Genomic DNA, 18,207 nt, shown 5'->3' with positions numbered 1-18,207 from the left:
AAATTCTGTTGTATGGTTTAAGAGGAGATGCGATGCTAAGAACAGGACTTATAGGTCAAAAACATTATACCCTACGCCACAAAGTTGCTTGGCGAATATAAATACAGAAACATTAGGTCTGTTTTTCAGTAAATAATCATGATAGGTCAATCAAAATATTCATTATGTTGATTCATTGCAAGGGGTATTTAATAATCAGATACATTAATATATTGCCTTGACACCATTTACATATATCAAATTGTACTATTCACAGTGTCAAAATGTAGATAGCACAAGAGCAAATGGAAAAAACTTATAGTGATTAGAGACTAAAGGGAGATAAATTCCACAAAAAATATCAAACTTATATGGCTGCATAAATGATCATAACCAAACATCTTACACTTTTCCTTCTAAAGATCTCTGAGATGTGATCACAAGAGCAAATGGAAGGATTGGACAGAAGCTTTGTATTTCTATGCTTCTCTACAATACTGTGTGGAAAATAACTGACCATATCTAGAATTCAGCTCTGAATAATAATCTCATGCTTTTACAAAGTCGGTATTGAGAACAAGTTAAAAGTAAAAAAAACAAAACTCTTAAAATAAATTATTTTATTCAATAAACAATAAAATATGAACAATATTAAAACTCTGATATTGATGAACATATGAATAAAACCCTCAACCCTAATAATGAAATTTTCTATGTTTTTCAGAAAATATATATATATCTATTCTACTTTTTGTAGATTTGTCATGGACAATAATAACACCTACAACCTAATCCTTAAAACTCCACTGCCATCACTGCACTTTTATAACTTTCATCAAAAATTTTACCAGGCATTTTGATGATTAATGTTATCCCATATTATTAGGATCATCTGTGCAGCTGGTTTAATATCCCAATAAGATTACATTATTTCATATTATTAAAAAAAAAAGTTAAATTTAACAGTATATCTAAATCTATGTTGATACATTATATTAATTTAACATTATTCTAAAATCAGCTTAATTTCACCGTAATTTAAATCAACATTTGATTTTTCTTCTGATAATAATTTTTCTACAAACATAATCAATATAATGTACTGTCGTTTGTAAAATAAAAAGATGCCCTGCACAATTACAGATCATTTTTCCAATTGTTTAACATTAAACTGAATGACAAATTAAAAAGTAGAAATATATTGTTACTCTGCTTGCTTTGTCATTGGCAATATATTAAAATCAAAGTGCTTGTGAGCACTGAAGGGTAAAGATTGCTTTTATTTTGCAATTTTGTGAATTTAAAATAAAACTTAGAAAGGCAAATGATAAATTTGAGCTGGGGTTATCTTCCTTTGTTCTTAGCTGTACATTTGTAGTTGAGTCTATTTTTATAACAGATTCATACACCATGAATTACTTGTGTAATTTTCAAGAAAGAAAAGTTTTCTTGACAAGTATGGTAATTCAAATACACATCATATCGTAACTTAAATATCTATTTATAACATATCCTTAATGAATTGCATGTATTTGACTGAATAGGATCTAAAGAATAATTGCTTCACTGCACTATTTTGTTAGTGATAAACCTTGGAAGATTAAGATATGTTTTGATTGCATTTCATGCAATCTTTACCCAAAAAATTGCTTAGCAACAGCTACATTTCTCAATATGTTCATCTCATAAAGAGTTCTTGCAAAATATTTTAAAGTTTATATTTTTTTAATAAATATTCATACAGTTTTAACTTCCAATTCTGCACCATAAATTTCGTGTGAAAATATTGACATTTTCCTGCCCAAAAAGTTGACTTTTTCAACTGATTTTATATAAAAGACTACACACAGGACAATCTTTACAATTCTATAATTTTGATATTCTATACATTCTCTACTGAAGAATGCATTATCTATGAAAATGTAGTTGATCTGAATTTTAGCATCAGACATATTTAAAATGATCTGTCTAATAAACTAACTTTACATTAAAGCTATTCCTGAAATCGATCATATGTAAAAATTCTTTTCCCCTGGTAAATACCATTTCATATGGACGCAATTGAAATTGTGAGGACAATGATAAAGCTCAGAGTATGACAATGCAATGTTTGATGATTAAAATCTATTTATATCCAACAGAATGAAACTGAAACATGTAATAAATATCACACATTTATGTTTTTAAACATTTTATAATTAACGTTTGAAAAATTATATTCTATTTTTATAAAAAATTTTGGCAGTAACCTCTAGCACCTTTTAGTACTTGAAAAAAAATATCCTGGGTAATACACATCAATTTAAAAAAAAAATTTTTTTAATACTACACTTTTGTTTTTTAGGTGTCTTACATGTAGTTAAAAGCTTTTCTCAATAAAGATATATTCATAGTAAACAATCTGCTTTGACAAGCAGCAGTATCATAGAACTTTCAAAATTTGGGAGAATGAAAATCAATTTGGAATATAATGACACTGGACTATCATGGTTATATTCATTTTTTTGTGCAGACCTGTTATATGACTAACAAATCATAAAATCACAAGTTATCTGATGTTTAAAGCTACTTATTCCCCTATAAAGTCTACAATAAATTCTAATATTTCAATTATTAACAAGAACACAAATTTGATAGATTAACTATAAGAGATGAAGATCCTGTATAAAAAGGACTAGATTTGATTTTTTTGATACATGTAATATGAACAATATTGACATACAAACAAGACAAAATGCTAGAAAAAAAAAGATACAAAATAATAGAGGTGGGTAATCACTAGTTTGAGCAAACATATAATTTTTGTGTCACCATTTTAAGGCATGCTATGGTTTTTAAATAATGAATGACACACAAGAAAAAAATAAAGATTGTCTCACACTGGAAGACATAGTAATTCATGACACAGCTCTACACTTGTAATTCTATGAAAGTATAAAGCACACTTGTTTAAACAAGAACTTGTCTACAGCAGGAAGGACGTCATGTTAGCTTGACTGGAACAATAATCACCCAAAATTTGGTTAATTCTGCAGTGAATGTCCATAATATATTTATCATTGTTATTCGGCATAGAATAAAAACAACTTTCGTTGGTGTGATGCCAACGTTAACTATATGCAAGAATACTCAAAAATTGACAAATACAAACATTTGCAACCATCAGTTGCATATTGAATTAAAGCCATTTTTTAATGCTGTTTTAAATAATTCATTGAATCTGTTAAAATTAACATTATTTAATCACATATTTAATATACATTACAAACTTAAATAAATTAAAGACAATTATAACAGTTAAGTATTTGGTATATAACATTTAAGAATTAAGTACATGGACAATACAAACTTGTTATTTTCTATAAACATACTAGAAAAATATTTCTGATGAATTTTAACTAAAATTAATGATGAAAAGATTTTACATTCTTAAGGCAATTTGAATTGGCCTTGAAATACTGTATAGGTTGTATTCAATAACATATTACTTAAGGGAGCATTAGCTGTCATTTAGACAAAAAAATAAAATAAGATTTTTTTTGTTACAAACAGTTATAAAAGTGGAATAATGAAATAATATTTCGTTATTAGCAGTCAGTTTTGTTCAATTTGGACAAACAAAGACCAAGAACATGCATGCCATAAGCGTGTTCGGTTATTAAAAGAAAAGAATGTCAACATTGAAGTTAAACAAGGGTGCCACCATAAAAAAAAAACCCATTTCTTTGACAGATTCAGTCCACAAGAAATCATTCATATACGGGTTAAATCATGATTCAAATCTATGACCTTAAATCAAACAGACCTGGAAAAATTGCAATAACACAACTCCTCTTGCTTCTCAGTTTATTTATATTTATGTTTATATCGGGTCGAATGACTATCAGCAGTCTTCGGAGGTAATCTTGATGGTTAATTAGATGGCATCTGGTCTAAATTACGCACAAAATGCTGATTCATTATATCAAATCCATGTATTGTTAATTGTTTTGTTTGTTTTTTTTACTTTTTGTAATTTTGATTTAAGTTTTAGTATGTTATATATCAAATATGAGAATTTAAGTCAATCGGTGATCATGAATTTGATAGCTAATGCCCCTTTAATGATTATGCTAACTTATGTCAAATGATTTCCTCTGAAATACAGAAACTTGAAGCTGCCCTAGTGACAGAGATATGTAAATAAAGGTCTAAAAACAAACTGACATTACAATCACCTTAAAGTATCTACAGTACTTTACCCTTTTGGAATTTAAAATAAAAAAAATTCTACAAGAGATAAACTAATTTTTTTAAGTTTTTCAATTCATAGTATCATATATGATCCCTTCAAATCAATGAATACACAAACAATCACCAGTTTTCAATCAGCTGCTGCAAGACTGATTGTTTATCTTTCAATCTGCACAATAATAACATGGTCTACTTTCCAGTTTGAACATCAATAGACAAACTTTTTTCAAAATAATTTTCTATCTTACAAATATATATCACAGGAAAGTATACAATAATGGTTTTATAAATATTTTTGACAAAATATAATTGGGCTTCTTGGTATCAATAATCTAATACTATTTATTTTAATTTTAACACAAATTGCATGAGTCACATATATAAAAGAAAATAAATAAGAAAAACAGCTTAAAGCTAAGGTCATAAAAGGTTTTTAAAAGCAGCTGGACCTTCTAGTAAGGAAACTTAATGGAATGTATATAATTAAAAAACAAACAAAAAACATAAAAAATTTGTGTCGTTGTAAACCTGTCTCTATAGGAAAATTCTAATAACTTGTGTCTATGTAAGTAGGTATAAAATGTATCATAAAATATATATTTACTAGGATTCACCGTTTCTGTTGGAATCACCTAAAGTGAGTGGACGATGGTGGATATTGACAATCATTCCAAATCTCTTGAACGATATCTTATAATTACCAAGCATATAAAGAGAAAGGGGAAGCAATCTTGGATTTGTTGATGTTCTTTAAGTCGTCATGATATGTTTTTTAAATTTTCAAACACTAAAATAATATGATTGTCTCTTTTTCATTTCCTTTGTGTGTGTGTGTGTGTAACGAGGGGGGTTTAGCACTTTGTCAAAATATTTCTTTTTTTATTCTTAAAGAATAAAAAGTTTTAACAAAATCTGTTACCCTAATAACTGTAACCTGTAAACTTGCAGCCATTTCATTAAGACAGTCCAAAAGATGTCAGATTTAGTACCATGCATTCTTTCTACAGCATACAATTTTAAATCGGACTTCCTTCTTATAAAGCTTTACTTTGGTATATAATTTTTGTAGAATTAGTCTTGATTAAAATCTTTTAAAATACTAGAGTTCTGTCATAAATAACAATCTAATATTTGTTTTCATCATGTTCTCTTACTAAGCTGAAACTTCCATTTCTGGGTCATGGATCTTGTATTACAAGGATTAAGTACAAGTCCTTTTGTCTGAACTTCTTGACTGTCTAAACATAACTTGGTCTCTATGTGTTCTAACATGGTATCATCATGGCTCCTCTTCCAGTACTGAAATAAGAAAAAACATATTTGTAAAATAATCTTAATTTGTAAATGGAAACATATTCTGAGAATTCATTTTCTTTATTTATCTGTAAGCAAAGTTAAGTTTAAACAGTTGTAAAATCTCTTCTGTACATGTTAAAACTGTAAGAGAGCACTGTAATTTATCATCATCACGAATGCTTACCAAAATATTGGCACAAACTTCACACTACCACTTATATAGGTTTAAAGAAAAGGTAAAGTTTTACAATATATGGTACAGTTTCCTTAAGGAGTCATATTTGGCTCCTTAAATTTTGAAGGTGACTCTGAAGCAATTTGTATCTTGCCAAAAAATGGGAATGTATTCTTATACTTTATAATTATCAGCCAGTACAATGATAATGTTTGAAACAATTCAAATAGGAGGAAGCAAACCTGAATAGTTCTGCCTTCTTGGCACTGGAATAACTTTATTGGTGTACCAGGGTCTGTTCCAACTACTGTCACACATAAATCTAAATGACGAATCTGACCATCTTTACTCATAGAAAATTCCTATAAAATATCAAATTTTATAATGCCGATCACTTTAGTTAATACGATAATAATACATTAAAAGGATAAAAGGAATAACCCAAAATACTGGACAGAACAATTGACCACACCAACCTCAAACAGATCTGTGCAAGTTGTGAATTCTGCTTGCTGTTTAAGGTAATACACATTTTGTTGTTGCAGGCAGGGGCTATGAACAGTCCTTCTTACATTGAAACCACTCTCATGCCTAAAAGTTCATGGATTTTAGTGGTACAGGTAAACCACATGTTCAAATGTTCAACTTTTCTATACACTTGTATTGACATTTCGGCAAAACCACAAAATAAAATATCCATGAAAATGCTATTTTTTTCTTAGTCCGCAAAAACTTGTGTCAAAAAATAAATGAATCCATGGTACTTGTCAAAGGTTTAAAGGTTTATGTCAACATTATCTCTGACAGGTTTGTAAATCAGCACTTATCAATTAATTAAAAAGGATGTATGCCCTTTGGGAATGTAAGTAATTGAATAAAATTCCAGTATATCAACAGGGACAGTGGATACAATCTTGTGGTTACTACAGTCTTTAATAACTTACTAGATTTTATGTGATTTTGGAACTTAAATTTTGTTTACCACTACTTACTTGATTACCCCCAGCAAAGTGACATGGGAAAATACCCAGAGTTCCATCTGCAAAATGGCCAAGTGTATCTACACACATTTTATCCTGACTGATACTTCCAAAGGCTAAATCTCCTCCACCTGGCACTCTGTAATAGTAATGTTGTATTTTAACCTTTTCCATGTTTAATAAAACACAGGTCTATGACTTATTTTAACACAGAATTATTTTTCTAGATCTGAGAATAACAAAATCACAATTTCTTTTTTGGAAAAAATCACTCCTTTTAAAATAGCTATCGTTCAATGCATATATATTATTGATCAATCATATAAAATCTTTAAAATACAAAATATAGAATTCAAATTTCAAAATACATACAAAAATACATTATTACAGCACATTAAGTTGATATCTGAACTATCTAATATCTGAATATATTTACAATAAATATTTTCTAATGTCTACAACAATAAATATCTGGAATGAGGACTTTACTATCATAAGGTTAGACACTAATACAACAATACACAATAAAATAATTATTTTCAATACCTGAATGTGTTAAACTCACTAAGATTCAAAACAGAAATTTTTTTTATATAAAATTAAGATGATGTGGTATGATTGCCAATGAAACAACTCTCCACCACAGACCAAATGACATAGTAGGTTAGACACTATAGGTCACCATACGACCTTCAACAATGAGCAAAACCCAATTCATCTTAAAACTTTTCATTTTAAACATAGAAATTAAACTTTGTTAAGATGTTAAAATTATATTTATATCATTAATATATCTTTCTTTGTAATGTAAATCTTTGACAAAAGTTGTTAACTAGCAAATTATATTCATTAAAAAAAAACATTTTAACCAGCACCATTGCAACTGCAAGCATATAAGTTTTGACTTACTTGAGTTCAGGATAAACATTTTCTAAATACCATTTAAAAGGTTTGCATTGTAATCTTTCCTTTAACTCTATTCTTTCTGATATACTGAAATATAATCATATAATACTGTATTTGTTAGTTTGTTTTGTACACCTTTTATCTTACATAATGTCAATACAAAGACTTAAAAATAAGTTGATGTTAGCAGCAAATTCAAGTATGAAAAAAGAAGGTGTGGAGTAAACTTCTATGAGACATCTAATTACCAATATATAAGTAAATATACAATACCTTAATTACTAAAATGTATAAGTAAATATACAATACCTTAATTACTAAAATATATGCCACATAGTTTAAGATCTACACCTGTGCGTAGGAACTAATTTGTTTTAAATATGTACTACTGTCCAGTATGTTCTTTTTTTACCGGGCCTGATTAGGTGGTGTAACATCTTACAAAGTCTATCCAAATTATTTTTGCAAAAAATTCCGCTCAAGCCGGTGCTAGGGGGGCCGTCTTAAACTTGCAGTGAGGTGAGAGTTTTTTTTGCTCTGTGTTGAAGGCCTCACTGTGACTTTAAGATGCAGAACAGCAATAAAACCGCTGTTCCTTTGCTTTTTGTGTGTGTGTTTTTGCTGTGCATGTACTGATTTTTTGTCATGGATGGATACCCCATATCCTTTGTTTTTCTATTAGAAATGTCTTAACCAAATGTCAAGTTTTAACTTCCCTAGTCTAAATGAGTGGTCTGTTTAAGTAATCAAAAAGTGAAATTTTTGTACTGTTACAACCTATATATCAAGTTATAATGTACAGAATGTACAGAATAGCTAATTTTAATAGTACTAGTAAATTTTGACCTGGTTAAATTTACAAAATTTTATATGAATGGAACCATAAAAGTCAAACAATTGAGAGGTTTGACACCTAAGAGCTTAATTTAATCCAACAATTTCCTGACGGAAGTGCCTGTTACAAGTCAGCAATATGAGTTAATTTTCATTTCTTACTGATAAAATTTACAATAACATGCTTTGCATTTTTTTATTATACTGCTTGTAAAAGTGAGGTGAGAGAAAAAAATTTGCCAAAGAACTGTATTATAATATGCAGGACTCTGAACCACGATGGTATTAAAAGTGAGGTGAGAGAAAAAAATTTGCCAAAGAACTGTATTATAATATGCAGGACTCTGAACCACGATGGTATTACGAACCACAATTGTCATGTAGAAGTGACCTGAAGTGTGATGGCGACATTATGACTCTTAACTTGTTGATAACTACGCTGAGGTGCGTTGGTGGTTATGCTGAAGTGCGATGGTCTAAGTGTGACGTTGACATTGATTGTTACGATGAAGTGCGATGGTGTACACTATAGCTAAAATGCAATGGTCTGAAGTAAGAACCACATCTAATGTGGTGGTTAGTGTGCTAGCCTTGCATTTGGAAGGTCAATTTCGATTTCTGGTCAGGTGATACCAAAGACTTTAAAACTTAAGTTATCTAATTCTCCGCATAGTATACAGCAGTCTGGAGCCAGAAAATAGAATGGATGGCTCAGATTAAGTATAATGGATTTTAGTGGTAGGACATATCATAATATGGAGTGTTCAATGGCTAATTAAAAAAAATTAAGAGTGGTTGGTCTATAGTACTAAGCAGGGTCAATCTCACAAGAAAAAAAAAATAACCTAGTACATTATGCTTGACTTATGTCGAGACGTGTCAAGAGTTCCTCCAAAAACTTTAAAATTGGCTGCTTCTACGCAGAGTAGGAGAAATTGGGAAGTACACGTAGGGACCAGTCGGGTTTATTTTGGCCTAACTTGTGGTAGAAGATTAACACTGTAACCATAATAAAATTAGGTTAGAGTGCTGGTTTTCTTACAAAGAAGGATTTATTTCAGGAATAAAACAAAATTATATCAACTTGATATAACAAAAGCATTGTTACTAATAAATTTTATTATTTAATTGTCCACATCAAATCATGTGAAGCATACTTGAAGAGAAGTCAAATTTAATAGAAATATACGAACACTGGTCAGCCAATCTGCAGACCAAGTTCACCTTTCAGCCGCTTTGCTCCCAACTATTTGCTGCCTGACTTTGTTTTACATATTTTTGTAAGATCCACCTGCACTGCTCAAAACTGTTCGGGACTAGAATCGTTCGTTACTTTCTTTTTCCTTTCCTTTGTTAGCATTAAACCTTCAATTACAAAATCTTATCCTGCTGCCTTCGAATTCCTGTTGTATTTAAAGTAACGTTGTATTTGATGTCACAATATTCAAGTGTCATGCCAAACCATTGCACTTCAGCGAATAGGACCACCGTAACTTGGTGCGGACCATCACACTTTAGCGTGACCATCGCACTTCAGTATCCCCATCGCACCTCTGAGTCCTACATAGTAAATTTAATATATTTTTGAATTTTATTCCCATTTTTTCCTTTCTAAACATTTTTTTTGGTTCTTTCTGACAAGCTTGTAAAAGTATCTTGCACTGCAAATCTTTTCACAAACATGTATTGAAGCTTTTTTAGTTTACTTACTCTCCAAATGGCACCATTTTAGCAGAAGGCACAGCAGCAAAATAAAATTCTTTATAATCATCCATCCATACTTCAGCAGCTCTTCTTGTATTTCTGTAAAATATGACAAAATATATAACATCTATGACAGAAAACAGAGTATCCATTAGAAAACTCAAAACATTGCAATAATATTCCATTAGTAGTATACTGTAAATCAACTAATTTTCGCAAGCGATTTATTTTCACCAATTTTCACAAGTAGAAAAATAACACGAATATATAAAACTTGGATTTTCCTTATTTATCTACATCAAGTAAATTTGAGAATTGCAAAATTAAATCGCCGCGAAATGAACTAGAAAGGGCTAAAGGCGAAATAAAGTATCTGCGAAAATAAGTTGGTTTACAGTTAATAATTTAGCACATACATGTCCAATGACAGAGTAGATACAATTTTGTGTAAAACTGCCAATAATGTTAGGAGTGCAAATTCCTACTATAATTTATTATCTAAAAGACTTCAATTTTGTTTTAAATTGTTTAAATGACTGACACTGGTAAATCTATGCATGAGACCAAAACGTAAGGACATAAATATTTAGGTTGATTATCATTAATGAATTTCTCTAAATTTCAGACTGTTAATATTTTCCTTGAATGTTCATTATTTTTTTACATAATCAAAATGTTGTTCACTAGATCTCAGTTTGGTCAAAATTAAATTTAGGGCATGAAATTTTCTTGCTTTCCATATATTTAGCTATTGTGACATCACGAATAAAAAGCTGCGCCATGAGCACATGACACGCCCGTCGCTTTTTCAAAGTTCCACAACTCCTCAATGGGAGGTTATTTTAATAGATATAAACCAGTCATCAAAGTTTCATGAAAACTTCTGAAAGCACTTTTGAGTTATTGTCCAAAAAACTGGAAAATCCCCCCTTTTTTATGAAAAAAATCCCACAACTCTGAAACATAAAATCTAAAATTTATAAATAAATAGGGAGCTCACGTCAATAGATATAAACAATTCACCAAAATTTCATGCAAATTGGTTAAAGCGTTTTTGAGTTATTGTCTGACATGTTGACGATGGGCAGACAGAGGGATAGACGGATGGATGGACAACGGTATACCATAATACGTCCCGTAAACTGGCGTATAAAAAGGAGACCATGCCTGATGATGTCACATAGAAATAACATCATCTTTGTGCAGATAATTGAAAAGGAAAGATGAAGTTTGCCTACATATTGTATAAAGATCATTAGAGAAAGTTTTCACCACCTTATCTTGCACTAAGCTAACCTCGCCTCTTTAAATTTGAAAATTAAACTGTCTAAAATGGAGAAATTTTGTATTCGACTATATTAAGTGAAAGACTCTCTCTCTCTATCCATATAATGTATAAACCTTCTTTTTTACATGGAAATGTTATCTTGTAACATACACTCAATTAGATGAATACATTGCAAATAGAGTATTCTGAATAAAGCTGCATTTGAAAAGAATATAGAATTCTAATTATTGTTTCAATTGTAATTGTAATAGCAATAATCATAAATTAATTATGAATAAACTAAAGAATAAGTTTTCTTAAATCAAAGTAAAAATATGAAAATTTTGACATTTAAAATAAAATGCTCCGCTGGGGCGCAGCTTGATACGACCGCAGAGGTCGAACCCTGAACAGTTGGGGCAAGTATGGACACAACATTCAAGCTTGATACAGCACTGAATTTGGATTGTAATTAAATATTTGACACAGCATAGGTTTCTCACACAGAATGAAAGTAGTCTAAGAACTTAAAATTTTTTAATTTACCTATTCAAACCATATCATTATTATTTGCTTTTATATATAAATCAGAAATAACCAATTTAAAATGGAAAATTTTAAAGAAAAAAAATGAAAAAAAAATCCCCCCCCCCAAATTTTTTGAAACCCCCTTATGATTCATCACCCCCAAACTCAATCCCAGCCTTCCCTTTGTGGTATGGTACCTTGCAGTACAATTTCAGAGAGATCCATACACTTGAACACAAATTATTGTCTGGAAACTAGAAAAATGATTGGGTTTTTTGCACCTTTTTGGCCCCAAATTCCTAAAAGTTTAGGGCAATTACCCCCAAACTCAAACCAAGCTTTCCCTTTGTGATATGGAACCTTGCAGTACAATGTCATAAAGATCCATACACTTACACACAAGTTATTGTCATGAAACTAGAAAAATGCTTGTTTTTTTGCCCCTTTATGGCCCCTAATTCCTAACATTTTGAGACAATTACCCCCAAAAACAATCCCAGCCTTCCCTTTGTGGTATGGTACCTTGCAGTACAATTTCAGAGAGATCCATACACTTGAACACAAGTTATTGTCTGGAAACTAGAAAAATGCTTATTTTTGGCCCCTTATTCCTAAACGTTTTGGGCAAGTACCCCCAAACTCAATTCCAGCTTTCCCTTTGTGATATGGAACCTTGTAGTACAATTTCATAAATATCCATACACTTACACACAAGTTATTGTCATGAAACTAGAAAAATGCTTGTTTTTTGCCCCCTAATTCCTAAAATTTGGAGGCAATTACCCCCAAAATCAATCCCAGCATTCAAACCCTCAATCAGCATCATTTAACAGTAATATCTAAAAATGGAAATTACATAATAAAGGTATTAAAATAGAAAATGACATCATAGTCATGGCTAAAAATAAACAAAATCCTTAATCAGCAACATTTTACAGTAATATCTAAAAATAAAATTCCTTTGTAACCATAAAAGCCCATTTAAATACATCATGACAGATATTAAAATAGAAAATGACATCATAGTCATGGCTAAACATAGCAAAAACCTTAATCAGCATCATTTAACAGTAATATCTAAAAATAAAAATTTCTTTGCAACCATAAAAGTAAAATAGAAAATGACATCATAATCATAGCTAAAAATAAACAAAAATTTTTTTTATTACCAAATTTTAAATGGAGTTTATTAAACTAAAACAATAAATTTGCAACCATAAAACCCCATTTAAACACATCATAAAAGTATTAAATAATTCAACTACATCATAAGGCTATAAAAATAGAAAATGACTTCATAGTCAAGGCTAAAGGTAAACAAAAAACCTTCATCAGCAAAATTTTATATTGGCAAATTTCCAATGAAGTTTATTATACTAAAATTGTTGGCAAATTTCCAATGCATTTATTAACAATAAAGTTATTGGCAAATTTCCAATTTACATAATTTAAAAGCAGTGTAAGTGAGATATTTAAATGAGTTTGAATTACCAACCTTACACTGCTTTTAAATAATGTTTTGTACTTATTTGTCTATTAACCTGGAAACCCTTGTTTTTTCACCTTTTTTTCCCTTATTATTTAAAGGTTTGAGCCATAACCCTACCCCAAAGCCAATTCTTAAATTCCAATGTAACCTAAATTTACAATATACATAACTTCAATTTAAGTTTTTGATAAAATCAAACCACATCATTATTATTTGCTTTTATATCTAAATCAGAAATAATTAACCAACTTTAAGTGGAAAATTTTCACACATCACGCCCCCCCCAAACTCAATCCCAGCCTTCAGTTTGTGGTATGGTACCTTGCAGTACAATTTCACAGAGATCCAATTACTTAAACACAATTAATTGTTGGAAACTAAAAAAAAATGCTTATTTTTAACACCTTTTTTAGCCCCTTATTCCTAAACATTTGAGCAATTATCCCCCAAACTCAATTCCAACTTTCTCTTTGTGATCAGAATTAACCAACTTAAAATGGAAAATTTTAAAGAAAAAAAAAAGGAAAAAAAATCCCCCCCCCCCCCAAAATTTTTTGACCCACTTCCCTTTGTGGTATGGTACCTTTAAGTACAATTTCAGAGAAATCCATACACTTGAACACAAGTTAATGTCTGGAAACTAAAAAAATGCTTATTTTGCCCCCTTTTTTGGCCACTTATTAATAAATGTTTTGGGCAAACATTTCACAATAATATTTAAAACTGAAATTAATTTGTAACCTTAAAATTAAATAGAAAATGACATCATAGTCATAGCTAAAAATAAACAAACTATTGGTAAATTTCCAATATAAAATTGGCAAATTTCCAATGAAGTTTATTATACTAAAATAATTGGCAAATTTCCAATTTACATAATTCAAACGTAGTGCAGGTGAGATATTTAAATGAGTTTGAATTACCAACCTTACACTGCTTTTAAATAATGTTCTTTACTCAATTATTTGTCTATTAAAATGGAAACCCTAGTTTTTTAACCTTTTTTCCCCTTATTCCTTAAACGAAAAAAAATAATTACCCCTTTTTTTACCCCCCCCCCCCCTATGATTCATCACCCCCCCCTTCCCCCCCAAACCAAGCTCAATAACAGCCTTGCCTTTGTGGTATGGTACCTTGTAATACAATTTTAGAGAGATCCATACACTTGAACACAAGTTATTGTCTAGAAACTAAAAAATGCTTATTTTTCACCCCTTTTTAGGCCCCTTATTACTAAACGTTTTGGGCAATTACCACAAAACTCAATTCCAGCTTTCCCTTTGCGAAATGGAACCTTGTAGTAAAATTTCAGAAAGATCCATACACTTACACACAAGTTATTGTCATGAAACTAGAAAAATGCTTGTTTTTTGCCCCCTTTTGGCCCCTTATTCCTAAAATTTCGAGGAAATTAACCCCAAAATCAATCCCATCATCGACCCTTTGTGATATGGAATCTTGTAGTACAATGTCAAAGAGATCCATACAATAACACACAAGTTATGTCTGGAAGTTACAAAAATGCTTATTTTCGGCCCCTTTTTGGCCCCTAATTATTTAACTGTTGGTACCATAACCCCCAAAATCAATCCCCACCTTCCTATTGTGGTATTGAACCTTATGGTAAAATTTCATAGAGATCCATTCACTTAAACTAAAGTTAGAGTGCGAAAACCATTGTGTATTCGGACGACGACGCCGGACGACGACGACGCCGGACGACGACGACGACGACGACGCCAACGTCATACCAATATACGACCACAAAATTTTTTTGCGGTCGTATAAAAAGCTAAGATAAGCAATATTCTGCATTAAATTTATGGCAAGATGTACATATCCCACAACAAAGCTTAAGAGCTATGGTCAATGTCTGTGATCACCAATATTTAAGGTTTGTGGAAAATCAGCTAGATTTTGGATTCCTCTTTATAAGCTTAAATTAGCCGAAAAGCTGAATAAGTTATGCTGGGTATTTAAAAATGCTGACAACCATAAAAGCAACAGAACTGATACCCATAAATAAAAACAAAATAAAACAAAGAAGTTGGCTGCTTTTTTTTTAAGATGTACAGATGGAGGGTAAATGATCAAAAATATAAATCTAAATAAAACAAAAATGAAAACACCAATCTTTTCCCATGTGGAATGTAGAAAATAAAGAATAAATAAAAATATAACCAGAATTTATCTCGACAAATTAAACCTTGCTGAAGTTACTAACCAAACTGAGCAAAGTCCAGTTTCCCCAACATCTAAAAAATACAATTTAGAAAATACTTAAACTTTGGTTAATGCTGCCTTCCTGCTAAATGGTGCTATAAGCCCTGTGTTTTCATTCAAAACTTAATGCATAATGGGGCCTGCTTGCATTAATTTAGGTTCCCGTCCCTTTAAAATTTTAACTTCCCTATTACTTTATATATGCCCCATCATTAAATCCCTATTACTCTATAATGTCCCATCCCTACTTAAACAGATAAAGATATTTTATCTTTAAATTTTGAACCATATTAGAACAACTATCTTCCACAAAACCCAATATTAAAAAATAGTGCAGTCCTACATCAACTTCACAGGTCAAAAGCCTGTCAAATCATTAAAACAATTACAGATGTGATGTCTAACAGATCACCATGCTTGATTTGACAATTACCTTTTGGTAAATATCCCTTTCAAGCCACTCTTGTCATGGTGATAACTCAGAAACTTGAAAAGGTCATTTATAATAGAACTATTTTCATTTCAGATACCATATAAATTCAATAAGAAAACATAGTATTTGCTTGCTAAATTAAGCTTTAACACCCACTACATATTATTCTTGTTTGGTTCTATCAACCCACAATATAACTTTTCTGTGACAACCCTTACTTTCTTATCCATAACAAATGCCTAAATTTGCCTTTGTTTATTCATTGCTTAAATTGATAACTGGCAGAAAACTTATCATCTAACTGTAAAAATCTGACTTCCTCCATTATCATTTTGTCAAAACTTGGTAATGAAAAAGATATACAAAAGTTAAAGATACAGGATACAAGTTAAATATTTAATATTGCACAGACATTTTTTATACAAAAATTACAAACCAAAAACTAACATTGCAATAGGGTGACATTCTTAGATGTGGCCATTGTTAAATTTATTCCATTTTATCTTGGTATGCATACTACAAATGTAGTATATATGTTGTATTTTATTCAATTTTGTTTTAAAAAAAAATCTCAATTGTTCCATTTTATCAAACTATATACTTCTCATGCAATTTAACTGACCTTGCAAACACATTACCACTTCCACCAGGGAATGTATATGGATGTTGTTTACGGAACACATGTCCCACTCGACTACAGGGTATTATCTCTAACTGTCCATGACACTGCCAAACTCTGAATGATATTTCTATAATAAAATAAATCTATCAAATCAAATTTCTGACAGCAATCAAAATAAGATAACCAAGATTCAATGGGTTTTTTAGAAATACATTTAACCTTTCTTTTTTCTATCAAACCATTTTAGAAGGGTAATCTATATACAATAGACAAAAGACAGATTATGTACCAAATATCTTTGTTGTTAAATAAACCAATCAAGATTTTCTCTGCATAACAAATGACAATTTTCTATTTATGAGTAGGAGCAAAATTTGGCATTTAGGTGTGGAATTTCTTTTTTTTTTTTTCAATAACATGAAATTCTAGCAAGTTTACAGATATTTACCTCCAGTGTATACATATCAAAAAATAAAAGAAGAATGTGTCCATGGGACACAGATGCCCATGCTTGTAGTCAGAAATTTTTCCATCTATAAAGGGTCATAACTCAAGACCCTGAAAGTGATGCTTCCCAAATTTGGACATAATCTGTGTTAGGTGGTGATAAGCATTGTGTGTAAGTTTCATAGAGTTAGAGTGCAGAAATAGCAAATTAAGCATCTATAAAGGGACATAACTCAAGAACAGTGAAAGTGACACCACCCAAATTTTTCCATTTTTAACCCAAGAACGGAAAATGTGACGCAATCCAAATTTCAAACTTGATCTGCGTAAAATGGAAATAAGTAATATGTATAACTTTCATAACATTTGGTTGAGGCACATGTACATACAGACAGATAAGGGTAAACCTTAATGTCCCTTTCCTCCACGATGGGGGGCAGAAAAAGATTTGTCTTCATCACAGTTTTTCACTCAAAAAAGTCACTTTGATGAGAAAAAAAAATCGCTTAATTAAATATGGATTTTAATTCATTTGCTTCAAATGTTTCCATGTTATTAAACTTCAAATTAAGTTTTTAAGTTATCAGTATTTAAGATTTGTTATGTGTGAATGTCACTCTTTTTTTATCATTTGGATTTGCTTCATCATACTCATGAAAGATAAACCCAGGACTGTCTTTGTATTATCACATGATTTTTTATTTCATGAAAGCAACATACTACATGATTGTATTGCATCTTGAATTTTTTTTTATTTAAAACTGTTTTTTTTTTAAGTATAAAAATCCTGTCATTATTATATTTATACCTAACAGTTGTAAGAATTTTTACCTAAATTTTCTCCTCCCCAGACGTCCATCTTCATATCATATTTCCCTAGTTCATTAAACCAACTTTTCTCAATGGTAAACAATCCACCAGCTATTATAGGTGTTCTGTTATGAAACAAAATAATCATGATTAAATATTATAAATGAATACAACCAACCTTCATTATCAGAAGACATAAAGATCAATTGGCTGTTCTTCCAATTAATTTACCTTTGAAAGCATGTTCAGCTAATGATTTAGGTTAATTTTGTTTGGGTTTG

General features: G+C 30.4%; 1 protein-coding gene across 1 annotated transcript in view; it reads right to left on the bottom strand.

Moving 5' to 3' along the window:
• Positions 1-584: 584 nt before the first annotated feature.
• The window catches only part of LOC127698560 (polypeptide N-acetylgalactosaminyltransferase 2-like), a 63,228-nt gene continuing 45,605 nt past the window's right edge, over positions 585-18,207 (bottom strand). Inside the window, exons 8-14 of the mRNA XM_052202067.1 lie at positions 17,948-18,051; positions 16,670-16,796; positions 10,114-10,206; positions 7,573-7,656; positions 6,676-6,802; positions 5,926-6,045; positions 585-5,511 (exon numbers count right to left, since the gene is read on the bottom strand). Coding sequence (XP_052058027.1) covers positions 5,353-5,511; positions 5,926-6,045; positions 6,676-6,802; positions 7,573-7,656; positions 10,114-10,206; positions 16,670-16,796; positions 17,948-18,051 — 814 coding nt within the window. The 3' untranslated portion in view covers positions 585-5,352. The remainder of the gene's footprint in view (positions 5,512-5,925; positions 6,046-6,675; positions 6,803-7,572; positions 7,657-10,113; positions 10,207-16,669; positions 16,797-17,947; positions 18,052-18,207) is intronic.

This window comes from Mytilus californianus, unplaced genomic scaffold (genome assembly GCF_021869535.1).
Source record: "Mytilus californianus isolate M0D057914Y unplaced genomic scaffold, xbMytCali1.0.p SCAF_4, whole genome shotgun sequence".
NCBI classification, from domain to species: Eukaryota; Metazoa; Mollusca; class Bivalvia; order Mytilida; family Mytilidae; genus Mytilus; species Mytilus californianus.
The sequence above is the reverse complement of the archived record's forward strand: the minus strand, read 5'-3'. Positions and strand labels throughout refer to the sequence as shown.